Source organism: Pseudophryne corroboree, chromosome 7 (genome assembly GCF_028390025.1).
Source record: "Pseudophryne corroboree isolate aPseCor3 chromosome 7, aPseCor3.hap2, whole genome shotgun sequence".
NCBI classification, from domain to species: domain Eukaryota; kingdom Metazoa; phylum Chordata; class Amphibia; order Anura; family Myobatrachidae; genus Pseudophryne; species Pseudophryne corroboree.
This window is the reverse complement of record NC_086450.1, coordinates 270,758,527-270,771,634: the sequence shown is the minus strand read 5'-3', so window position 1 is coordinate 270,771,634 and position 13,108 is coordinate 270,758,527. Positions and strand designations below refer to the sequence as shown.

General features: G+C 46.0%; 1 protein-coding gene across 1 annotated transcript in view; it reads right to left on the bottom strand.

Annotated features, from left to right (window-relative positions):
- DNAH7 (dynein axonemal heavy chain 7) overlaps positions 1-13,108 on the bottom strand; it is a 1,092,938-nt gene that overhangs the window by 90,256 nt on the left and 989,574 nt on the right. Inside the window, exon 59 of the mRNA XM_063934143.1 lies at positions 5,512-5,649. Within this exon, the coding sequence (XP_063790213.1) occupies positions 5,512-5,649 (138 nt within the window). The remainder of the gene's footprint in view (positions 1-5,511; positions 5,650-13,108) is intronic.

Here is a 13,108-nt window from a genome sequence, read left to right as displayed (position 1 = left end):
CTTGCAGATATGGACATCGCATTTACTCTTGATGCCAGAGTGCAAATATCCCTCTGCGCATCTCGCATATATAGAAATGCATCCTTTAAATGCTCTATAGTCAATAAAATACTGTCCCTGTCAAAGGTATCAATATTTTTAGTCAGGGAATCCGACCAAGCCACCTCAGCTCTGCACATCCAGGCTGAGGCGATCGCTGGTCGCAGTATAACACCAGCATGTGTGTGTATACTTTTTAGGATATTTTTCAGCCTCCTATCAGCTGGCTCCTTAAGTACGGCCCTATCCGTAGATGGTACCGCCACTTGTTCTGATAAGCGTGTGAGCGCCTTATCCACCCTGAGGGGTGTTTCCCACCGCGCCTTAACTTCTGGCGGGAAAGGGTATACCGCCAATAATTTTCTATCGGGGGAAACCCACGCATCATCACACACTTCATTTAATTTATCTGATTCAGGAAAAACTACAGGTAGTTTTTTCACCTCACACATAATACCCTTTTTTGTGGTACTTGGAGTATCAGAAATATGTAAAACCTCCTTCATTGCCCTTAACGTGTGGCCCTAAAAGAAAATACGTTTGTTTCTTCACCGTCGACACTGAAATCAGTGTCCGTGTCTGGGTCTGTGTCGACCGACTGAGGTAAATGGGCATTTTACAGCCCCTGACGGTGTTTGAGACGCCTGGACAGATACTAATTTGTTCGCCGGCCCTCTCATGTCGTCAACCGGCTTGCAGCGTGTTGACATTGTCACGTAATTTCCATAAATAAGCCATCCATTCCGGTGTCGACTCCCTAGAGAGTGACATCACCATTACAGGCAATTTGCTCCGCCTCCTCACCAATATTTTCCTCATACATGTCGACACACACGTACCGACATACAGCACACACATAGGGAATGCTCTGATAGAGGACAGGACCCACTAGCCCTTTGGGGAGACAGAGGGAGAGTTTGCCAGCACACACCAAAACGCTATAATTATCCAGGGACAACCTTTATATAAGTGTTCCTCCCTTATAGCATTTTAATATATATACATATCGCCAAATCAGTGCCCCCCCTCTCTGTTTTAACCCTGTTTCTGTAGTGCAGTGCAGGGGAGATCATGGGAGCCTTCCCACCAGCCTTTCTGTGAGGGAAAATGGCGCTGTGTGCTGAGGAGAATAGGCCCCGCCCCCTTTTCGGCGGGCTTCTTCTCCGGAGTTTTAGATATCTGGCAGGGGTTAAATACATCCATATAGCCTCAAGGGCTATATGTGATGTATTTTTCGCCATACAGGTATTATACATTGCTGCCCAGGGCGCCCCCCTGTTGCCAGCAGGACTCACTGAAAATAAAGAACCTAAAAACTTTTTCTAAGCAACTCTTTAAGAGAGCCACCTAGATTGCACCCTTCTCGGCCGGGCACAAAAACCTAACTGAGGCTTGGAGGAGGGTCATAGGGGGAGGAGCCAGTACACACCATGTGATCCTAAAAGCTTGCTTTTGTGCCCTGTCTCCTGCGGAGCCGCTATTCCCCATGGTCCTGACGGAGTCCCCAGCATCCACTAGGACGTTAGAGAAATATATATATATATATATATATATATACATATATATATATATATATATGCTGCAAAGTAAGAAGTGTTAATAGTTTATTTTTATCAATTAACAAAATGCAAAGTCAATATTTAGTGTGACCACCCTTTGCCTTCAAAACAGCATCAATTCTTCTAGGTATGCTTGCACACAGTTTTTGAAGGAACTCGGCACAGAGGTTGTTCCAAACATCTTAGAGAACTAATCACAGATCTTCTGTGGATGTAGGCTTGCTCAAATCCTTCTGACTCTTCATGTACTGTAATCCCAGACAGACTCGATGTTGAGATCAGGACTCTGTGGGGGTCATATCATCACTTCCAGGGCTCCTTGATGTTTTTTACACTGAAGATCGTTCTTAATGCCATTGGCTGTATGTTTGGGGTTGCTGTCCTGCTGCAGAAAAAATATGGAGCCAATCAGACGGCTCCCTAATTATACTGCATGATGGATAAGTACCTGCCTGTATTTGTCAGCATTGAATCCTGCCCAAATCCCCAACTCCAGTTGCTGAAATGTAGCTGCAAACTTGCAAGGAACCTCCACCATGCTTCACTGTTGCCTGCAGACCCTAATTATTGTACCACTCTACAGTACTTCGGCAATCAAACTGTCTTCCGTTACAGCAAAACATTTCAAATATTGACACATCAGTCCAGAGCACCTGCTGCCATTTTTCTGCACCCCAGTTACTATGCTTTCATGCATAGTTTAGTCGCTTGGCCTTGTATCCACATCGAAGCTACGGCTTTTTGGCCACAATTCTTTCATGAAGACCATTTCTGGCCAGAATTCTCCGAACAGTAGATGGGTGCCCCTGTGTCCCACTGGTTTCTGACAGTTCTGAGCTGATGGTACTGTTGGACATCTTCCAATTTCAAAGGAAAGTAAGCATGATGTGTCTTTCATCTGATGCACTAAGCATCCTTGGCCGACCACTGCGTCTGCGGCCCTCAACGTTGCCCGTTTCTTTCTGCTTCAATACTGAGTTTCCCTACCACATGGGAAGGAGCAGAGTTGTGTAACGCCACCTCTCAATCATTGGGAGCTGCACCATTGGTAGTCTCACACTTGATACACTGGTGTCCTGAAATTCTTTACAAGTCCGTTGGAGTGGCATTGTCTATTTGTGCTACATATTTCCTCCCAGGAAGTGAACCACAGCTATTACAATAACTGGATCATGAAGTGCCTGATAGATAGATAGATAGATAGATAGATAGATATATATATATATATATCTATCTATCTATCTATTTATCCATTTATTCATGTTCACCCGCTAAAATTTTTCCAGATGCAGCATTATACCAGCTCGTTGCTTAAAGCTCTATCGGGGGCAGACTTAACTAATGAGCTAGATGTCCTTCAAAGAACCCCATCAGCCACAAAGAAAGCACTATCTATACATTACAGAAAATGAACCACTCAACTGGATCCCTGTCAATCACAATCACGGATACAAAAGTGGCTGTCAGATTTTCCTGTGTTTACGTGTGAGATACTATTGAAAAGTCTTTTCAATCTTGCAAATTACTGCCTTCGGCACAATATCAAGAGATGTTTTATAATATAGTCCATAGGGCTTATTTTTCCCCATATAAACAATATATGCCGGGTATGACAGATTCGGACAGGTGTCTGAAATGCCATACACCCAAGGCGGACCTACTACATTGTTTTTGGTTGTGCCCGTTACTCCGTCGCTTTTGGCCCCAAGTAAGACAATATGTCACAGAGCATTTGATAAATTTCATTCCTTTCACGGCAGAACGGGCGATTTTTGGGATAACCCTGGTTGGGCAAAAAATATCAAAGGGATGTAAAAGGTTGCTAATGGCGATAAGTGCGGCTGCACGTAAGGCAATCTTGCAATCTTGGATCCTCCTACTTTACTTTTGTTTAAAGGAAAACTGCATAATTTATTTCAAATGCACTGGATAGAAACTACTTTACAAAAAGACAAATTAGTGGAGCGATTTTTCGATTCCTGGGAAAGATATATTGCCACCCTTCGAATAGACGTCCAAACCAGAATTAAGAACTCACTGAAAAATACTGAGTGGTATGAGACAAGAATGGCAATTGGGGATCCTCCCATAGTATTAGCAAATTGAGTGTTGACGGTGTTGTGGGGCCCCAGCCTCCTCATATCTCCGAAACAAATAGACCAGCAGGGATTTTTGTTATATAAATTGTACTATACTTAATTTATATGATATCTGTGGAAAGGCAGCATGTATATGGCATTGTTACTTGGCAAGACTTACTGTTCATCATGAGATCGTCTTTGACCGATACATTTGTTTTTCTGCTCGTCATGCGATGCCACCTATTACCTTTCCCTGATAATACAACTGCTATTGTAATATGAACCAATGCATTAATAAAAATGTTATTTTATATATATATATATATATATATATATATATATATATAAAAAAAATAGAGAGAGTTTCCCTATCACATGGGAAGGAGCAAAGTTGTATAACTCCTGATCATGGGGTGCTACGCCATTGGTAGTCACACACTCATGACTGAAAATTTTTTGGAAGGAACTATGAATGGGAGAACCAATGAGAAGGCACAGTTACAGTTTCTTAATGGCACTCCCACACAAATCCTCATTCTGCGGCCATTTTAAATTGGCTAATACAAATGTTTATCATTTTAAGTGGCAAAACAGCTTTAAGTTAAAGTAGAACTAATACCGATATTGGGGGTCATTCCGACCAATTCGCACGCAGCAGCGGTGCAAACGGGTCGAAACTGCCGGGCAACGACCAGAAGAGAGAAGAAAGTGATTGCTAGTGCAATCGCAATAAGATTGACAGCAGGGAGGCGTTCCGGGGCGGATACTCACCGTTTTCTGGGCGTGGAGATCCGAACGCAGGCGTGTCTAGGCGTTTGTCTGACGTCAATTCCGGGACCTTCATCGCTGGATCCATTGCACAGGGTAAATAACTGCAGGGCTTGTCTTGTTCTGCACAAAACTTTTTTAGCATAGCAGGGCTGCCCAAGCGATCGCAGCCCTGCTATGCTAAAATACACTCCCCCATAGGCGGCGTATAGTTGATCGCACAAGCAGCAAAAAGTTGCTACATGCGATCAACTCGGAATGACCCCCATTGTTATATGTTATAGGAGAATGTTAGGTTTAAAAGTAGATTTTGTCTTGTATAAGTACTTTGGCAAAGAACAGGAACATATACTTATCTTCCCCTATTTTGATCATCAAGATGGTGTGGTCAGTATTCTGACCACCAGCATCCCATCCGCCGGGGTATACATCCCAACCCAATCGAAAATCCTCTAGGGAACCAGGCAGGTGTTTTGGCAATTGCAGCATGGCAACAGAGGAGAAATTGTGCAAAAGTAAAAAAAAAAAACCTATGCACATCCCAATTTCCAAATATATACACAGAAATTGATTGTTAAGAAATGCAGTACAGGTTGAGTATCCCTTATCCAAAATGCTTGGGACCAGAGGTATTTTGGATATGGGATTTTTCCGTATTTTGGAATAATTAGATACCATAATGAGATATCAAGGTGATGGGACCTAAGTCTAAGCACAGAATGCATTTATGTTTCATATACACCTTATACACAGAGCCTGAAGGTCATTTTTGCCAATATTTTTTATAACTTTGTGCATTAAACAAAGTGTGTGTACATTCACACAATTCATTTATGTTTCATATACACCTTATACACACAGCCTGAAGGTCATTTAATACAAGATTATTAATAACTTTGAGTATTAAACAAAGTTACATTGAGCCATCAGAAAACAAAGGTTTCACTACCTCACTCTCACTCAAAAAAGTCCGTATTTCGGAATATTCCGTATTTCGGAATATTTGGATATGGGATACTCAACCTGTACTAAAATGGTATTTACTTTTATGTTCTGTGGCATACCTGCGTTAGGAGGATATTGTCAAATAGCTGCTGTGTTTCTGATTGATCCTTGGTTATATCAGCATTAGCATTCATCCCAAAAATCTCCGGAGAAGGGTTCAGTGGGAGGGTCTTCGTATACTCAATGTAATAATTGTACTGAAATAATAAAAATATTCTGTTTATAATTGGTCAGTGCTTTAATGTTCATTTATATTCATGAGCAGCCTTAAAAACCACTATCATCTTATTACCTTTGAGAGTTTCCTTTGAATATATTTTTGGGAATTTGCACAATCAATCTAAAATAAGAATTTACTCACCGGTAATTCTATTTCTCGTAGTCCGTAGTGGATGCTGGGAACTCCGTAAGGACCATGGGGAATAGCGGGCTCCGAAGGAGGCTGGGCACTCTAGAAAGATCTTAGACTACCTGGTGTGCACTGGCTCCTCCCACTATGACCCTCCTCCAAGCCTCAGTTAGGACACCGTGCCCGGACGAGCGTACACAATAAGGAAGGATTTTGAATCCCGGGTAAGACTCATACCAGCCACACCAATCACACCGTATAACTCGTGATATGAAACCCAGTTAACAGTATGAAACAACTGAGCCTCTCAACAGATGGCTCAACAATAACCCGATTTAGTTAACAATAACTATGTACAAGTATTGCAGATAAACCGCACTTGGGATGGGCGCCCAGCATCCACTACGGACTACGAGAAATAGAATTACCGGTGAGTAAATTCTTATTTTCTCTGACGTCCTAGTGGATGCTGGGAACTCCGTAAGGACCATGGGGATTATACCAAAGCTCCCAAACGGGCGGGAGAGTGCGGATGACTCTGCAACACCGAATGAGAGAACTCCAGGTCCTCCTCAGCCAGGGTATCAAATGTATAGAATTTTGCAAACGTGTTTGCCCCTGACCAAATAGCAGCTCGGCAAAGTTGTAAAGCCGAGACCCCTCGGTCAGCCGCCCAAGATGAGCCCACCTTCCTTGTGGAATGGGCATTGACAGATTTTGGCTGTGGCAGGCCTGCCACAGAATGTGCAAGCTGAATTGTACTACAAATCCAACGAGCAATAGTCTGCGTAGAAGCAGGAGCACCCAGCTTGTTGGGTGCATATAGGATAAACAGCGAGTCAGATTTTCTGACTCCAGCCGTTCTGGAAACATATATTTTCAGGGCCCTGACCACGTCTAACAACTTGGAGTCCTCCAAGTCCCTAGTAGCCGCAGGTACCACAATATGCTGGTTCAGGTGAAACGCTGACACCACCTTAGGGAGAAACTAGGGACGAGTCCTCAATTCTGCCCTATCCATATGGAAAATCAGATAAGGGCCTTTACATGATAAAGCCGCCAATTCTGATACTCGCCTGGCCGAAGCCAAGGCCAATAACATGACCACTTTCCAAGTGAGATATTACAGATCCACGGTCTTTAGTGGTCCCAAGGTGCCACAGAAGGCACAAACGGGGGCTGAATATGCAGCACTCCTTTTATAAATGTCTGAACTTCAGGTACTGAAGCTAGTTCTTTTTGAAAGAAAATCGACAAAGCCGAGATCTGTACCTTAATGGAACCTAATTTAAGGCCCATAGTCACTCCTGCTTGCAGGAAATGCAGAAATCGACCTAGTTGAAATTCCTCTGTTGGGGCCCTTTCGGCCTCACACCATGCAACATATTTCCGCCATATGCGGTGATAATGATTTGCTGTAACCTCTTTCCTGGCTTTAGTAAGCGTAGGAATGACTTCCTCCGGAATGCCCTTTTCCTTCAGGATCCGGCGTTCAACCGCCATGCCGTCAAACGCAGCCGCGGTAAGTCTTGGAACAGACAGGGCCCCTGCTGCCGCAGGTCCTGTCTGAGTGGCAGAGGCCATGGGTCCTCTGATATAAATTCTTGAAGTTCTGGGTACCAAGCTCTTCTTGGCCAGTCCGGAACCACGAGCATCGTTCTTACTCCTCGCCTTCTTATTATTCTCAGTACCTTTGGTATGAGAGGCAGAGGGGAGAACACATAAACCGACTGGTACACCCACGGTGTTACCAGAGCGTCCACAGCTATCGCCTGAGGGTCCCTTGACCTGGCGCAATATCGTTTATAGCTTTTTGTTGAGGCGGGACGCCATCATGTCCACCTGTGGCCTTTCCCAATGGTGTACAATCCTTTGGAAGACTTCTGGAGGAAGTCCCCACTCTCCCGGGTGGAGGTCGTGTCTGTTGAGAAGATCTGCTTCCCAGTTGTCCACTCCGGGAATGAACACTGCTGACAGTGCTAACACATGATTTTCCGCCTATCGGAGAATCCTTGTGGCTTCTGCCATCGCCATCCTGCTTCTTGTGCCGCCCTGTTGGTTTACATGGGCGACTGCCGTGATGTTGTCTGATTGGATCAGTACCGGCTGGTTTTGAAGCAGAGGCCTTGCCGGCCTCAGGGCATTGTAAATGGCCCTCAGGTCCAGAATATTTATGTGTAGGGAATCACCTGACTTGACCAAAGTCCCAGGAAGTTTCTTCCCTGTGTGACTGCCCCCCAGCCTCAAAGGCTGGCATCCATGGTCACTAGGACCTAGTCCTGTATGCCGAACCTGCGGCCCTCTTGAAGATGGGCACTCTGCAGCCACCACAGTAGAGATACCCTGGTCCTTGGAGACAGGGTTATCAGCCTATGCATCTGGAGATGCGATCCGGACCACTTGTCCAACAGGTCCCTCTGAAAAGTTCTTGTATGGAACCTGCCTAATGGGATTGCTTCGTAGGAAGCTACCATTTTTCCCAGGACTCGCGTGCAATGATGCACCGCTACCTGTTATGGCTTCAGGAGGTCTCTGACTAGAGATGACAACTCCTTGGCTTTCTCCTCCAGGAGAAAATAAGAATTTACTTACCGATAATTCTATTTCTCGGAGTCCGTAGTGGATGCTGGGGTTCCTGAAAGGACCATGGGGAATAGCGGCTCCGCAGGAGACAGGGCACAAAAGTAAAGCTTTTACAGGTCAGGTGGTGTGTACTGGCTCCTCCCCCCATGACCCTCCTCCAGACTCCAGTTAGGTACTGTGCCCGGACGAGCGTACACAATAAGGGAGGATTTTGAATCCCGGGTAAGACTCATACCAGCCACACCAATCACACCGTACAACTTGTGATCTAAACCCAGTTAACAGTATGATAACAGAGGAGCCTCTGAAAGATGGCTTCCTAAACAATAACCCGAATTAGTTAACAATAACTATGTACAAGTATTGCAGATAATCCGCACTTGGGATGGGCGCCCAGCATCCACTACGGACTCCGAGAAATAGAATTATCGGTAAGTAAATTCTTATTTTCTCTATCGTCCTAAGTGGATGCTGGGGTTCCTGAAAGGACCATGGGGATTATACCAAAGCTCCCAAACGGGCGGGAGAGTGCGGATGACTCTGCAGCACCGAATGAGAGAACTCCAGGTCCTCCTTTGCCAGGGTATCAAATTTGTAAAAATTTACAAACGTGTTCTCCCCTGACCACGTAGCTGCTCGGCAGAGTTGTAATGCCGAGACCCCTCGGGCAGCCGCCCAAGATGAGCCCACCTTCCTTGCGGAATGGGCCTTAACAGATTTAGGCTGTGGCAGGCCTGCCACAGAATGTACAAGTTGAATTTTGTTACAAAACCAACGAGCAATCGACTGCTTAGAAGCAGGTGCACCCAACTTGTTGGGTGCATACAGTATAAACAGCGAGTCAGATTTTCTGACTCCAGCCGTCCTTTAAATGTATATTTTTAAGGCTCTGACAACGTCCAACAACTTGGAGTCCTTCAAGTCGTCTGTAGCCGCAGGCACTACAATAGGCTGGTTCAGGTGAAACGCTGATACCACCTTAGGGAGAAAATGCGGACGCGTCCGCAGCTCTGCCCTATGTCGAATGGAAAATTAAATAAGGGCTTTTATAAGACAAAGCCGCCAGTTCAGATACTCTCCCGGCCGAAGCCAGGGCCAGTAACATAGTCACTTTCCATGTGAGATATTTCAAATCCACATTCTTTAGTGGTTCAAACCAATTGGATTTGAGGAAATCTAAAACTACATTTAGATCCCACGGTGCCACCTTAGGCACCACAGGAGGCTGTATATGCAGTACTCCTTTGATAAAAATCTGGACCTCAGGGACTGAGGCCAATTCTTTGTGGAAGAATATTGATAGGGCCGAAATTTGAACCTTAATAGATCCCAATTTGAGACCCATAGACAATCCTGATTGCAGGAAATGTAGGAAAACGACCCAGTTGAAATTCCTCCATCGGAGCACTCCGCTGCTCGCACCACGCAACATATTTTCGCCAAATACGGCGATAATGCTTCGCGGTGACTTCCTTCCTTGCCTTTATCAAGGTAGGAATGACTTCTTCTGGAATGCCTTTTCCTTTTAGGATCTGGCATTCAACGCCATGCCGTCAAACGCAGCCGCGGTAAGTCTTGAAAAAGACAAGGACCCTGCTGAAGCAGGTCCCTTCTCAGAAGTAGAGGCCACGGATCGTCCGTGACCATCTCTTGAAGTTCCGGGTACCAAGTCCTTCTTGGCCAATCCGGAGCCACTAGTCTTACTCCTCTTTGCCGTATAATCCTCAATACCTTTGGTATGAGAGGCAGAGGAGGAAACACATATACCGACTGGTACACCCAAGGTGTTACCAGCGCGTCCACAGCTATTGCCTGCGGATCTCTTGACCTGGCGCAATACCTGTCCAGTGTTTTGTTGAGGCGAGACGCCATCATGTCCACCATTGGTTTTACCCAACGGTTTAATAGCATGTGGAAAACTTCTGGATGAAGTCCCCACTCTCCCGGGTGAAGGTCGTGTCTGCTGAGGAAGTCTGCTTCCCAGTTGTCCACGCCCGGGATGAATACTGCTGACAGTGCTATCACGTGATTCTCCGCCCAGCGAAGAATCCTTGCAGCTTCTGCCATTGCCCTCCTGCTTCTTGTGCCGCCCTGTCTGTTTACATGGGCGACTGCCGTGATGTTGTCTGACTGGATCAACACCGGTCTTCCTTGAAGCAGAGGTTCCGCCTGGCTTAGAGCATTGTAGATTGCTCTTAGTTCCAGAATGCTTATGTGAAGAGACTTTTTCAGGCTCGACCACACTCCCTGGAAATTTCTTCCCTGTGTGACTGCTCCCCAGCCTCTCAGGCTGGCATCCGTGGTCACCAGGATCCAATCCTGTATGCCGAATCTGCGGCCCTCCAATAGATGAGCCTCCTGCAACCACCACAGAAGGGATACCCTTGTCCTCGGCGACAGGGTTATCCGCAGGTGCATCTGAAGATGCGACCCTGACCAGTTGTCCAACAGATCCCTTTGCATGGAATCTGCCGAAAGGGATTGCTTCGTAAGAAGCTACCATTTTTTCCCAGGACTCTTGTGCATTGATGTACAGACACCTTTCCTGGTTTTAGGAGGTTCCTGACCAGGTCAGATAACTCCTTGGCTTTTTCTTCGGGAAGAAAAACCTTTTTCTGAACTGTGTCCAGAATCATCCCCAGGAACAGCAGACGAGTTGTCGGCATTAATTGGGATTTTGGAATATTCAGAATCCATCCGTGCTGCTTTAGCACCTCTTGAGATAGTGCTAAACCCATCTCTAGCTGTTCTCTGGACCTTGCCCTTATTAGGAGATCGTCCAAGTATGGGATAATTAATACGCCTTTTCTTCGAAGAAGAAATATTATCTCGGCCATTAGCTTTGTAAAGACCCGAGGTGCCGTGGACAAACCAAACGGCAGCGTCTGAAACTGATAGTGACAGTTTTGTACAACGAACCTGAGGTACCCCTGGTGTGAGGGGTAATTGGAACGTGGAGATACGCATCCTTGATGTCCAAGGATACCATAAAGTCCCCTTCTTCCAGGTTCGCTATCACTGCTCTGAGTGACTCCATCTTGAACTTGAACTTCTTTATGTATAGGTTCAAGGACTTCAGATTTAGAATAGGCCTTACCGAGCCATCCGGCTTCGGTACCACAAATAGAGTGGAATAATACCCCTTCCCTTGTTGTAGAAGAGGTACCTTGACTATCACCTGCTGAGAATACAGCTTGTGAATGGCTTCCAAAACCGTCTCCCTTTCTGAGGGGGACGTTGGTAAAGCAGACTTCAGGAAACGGCGAGGTGGCTCTGTCTCTAATTTCAACCTGTACCCCTGAGATATTATCTGCAGGATCCAGGGATTTACCTGCGAGTGAGCCCACTGCGCGCTGTAATTTTTGAGACGACCGCCTACCGCCCCCGAGTCCGCTTGCGAAGCCCCAGCGTCATGCTGAGGCTTTTGTAGAAGCCGGGGAGGGCTTCTGTTCCTGGGAAGGAGCTGCCTGTTGCTGTCTCTTCCCTCGTCCTCTGCCTCGTGGCAGATATGAATAGCCCTTTGCTCTCTTATTTTTAAAGGAACGAAAGGGCTGCGGTTGAAAGGTCGGTGCCTTTTTCTGTTGGGGAGTGACTTGAGGTAGAAAGGTGGATTTCCCGGCCGTAGCCGTGGCCACCAAATCCGATAGACCGACCTCAAATAACTCCTCTACGCATCGCCTGTCCACTGTCGTGTCCATAAAGCTCTTCTGGCCGAAATGGACATAGCACTTACCCGTGATGCCAGTGTGCAGATATCTCTCTGTGCATCACGCATATAAAGAAATGCATCCTTTATTTGTTCTAACGACAGTAAAATATTGTCCCTGTCCAGGGTATCAATATTTTCGATCAGGGACTCTGACCAAACTACCCCAGCACTGCACATCCAGGCAGTCGCAATAGCTGGTCGTAGTATAACACCTGCATGTGTGTATATACCTTTTTGGATATTTTCCATCCTCCTATCTGATGGATCTTTAAGTGCGTCCGTCTCAGGAGAGGGTAACGCCACATGTTTTGATAAGCGTGTTAGCGCTTTGTCCACCCTAGGAGGTGTTTCCCAGCGCTCCCTAACCTCTGGCGGGAAAGGGTATAAAGCCAATAACTTCTTTGAAATTAGCAGTTTTTTATCGGGGCACCCCACGCTTCATCACACACGTCATTTAATTCTTCTGATTCGGTAAAAACTACTGGTAGTTTTTTCACACCCCACATAATACCCTGTTTAGTGGTACCTGTAGTATCAGCTAAATGTAACATCTCCTTTATTGCCAAAATCATATAACGTGTGGCCCTACTGGAAAATACGGTTGATTCGTCACCTTCACCACCGGAATCAGTGCCTGTGTCTGGGTCTGTGTCGACCGACTGAGGCAAGGGACGTTTTACAGCCCCTGACGGTGTTTGAGGCGCCTGGACAGACACTAATTGAGTGTCCGGCCGCCTCATGTCGGCAAACGACTGCTTAAGCGAGTTGACGCTATCCCGTAATTCCACAAATAAAGGCATCCATTCTGGTGTCGACCCCCTAGGAGGTGACATCCTCATATTTGGCAATTGCTCCGCCTCCACACCAATAACGTCCTCATACATGTCGACACACACGTACCGACACACAGCAGACACACAGGGAATGCTCTATACGAAGACAGGACCCACTAGCCCTTTGGGGAGACAGAGGGAGAGTCTGCCAGCACACACCAAAAAGCGCTATATATGACAGG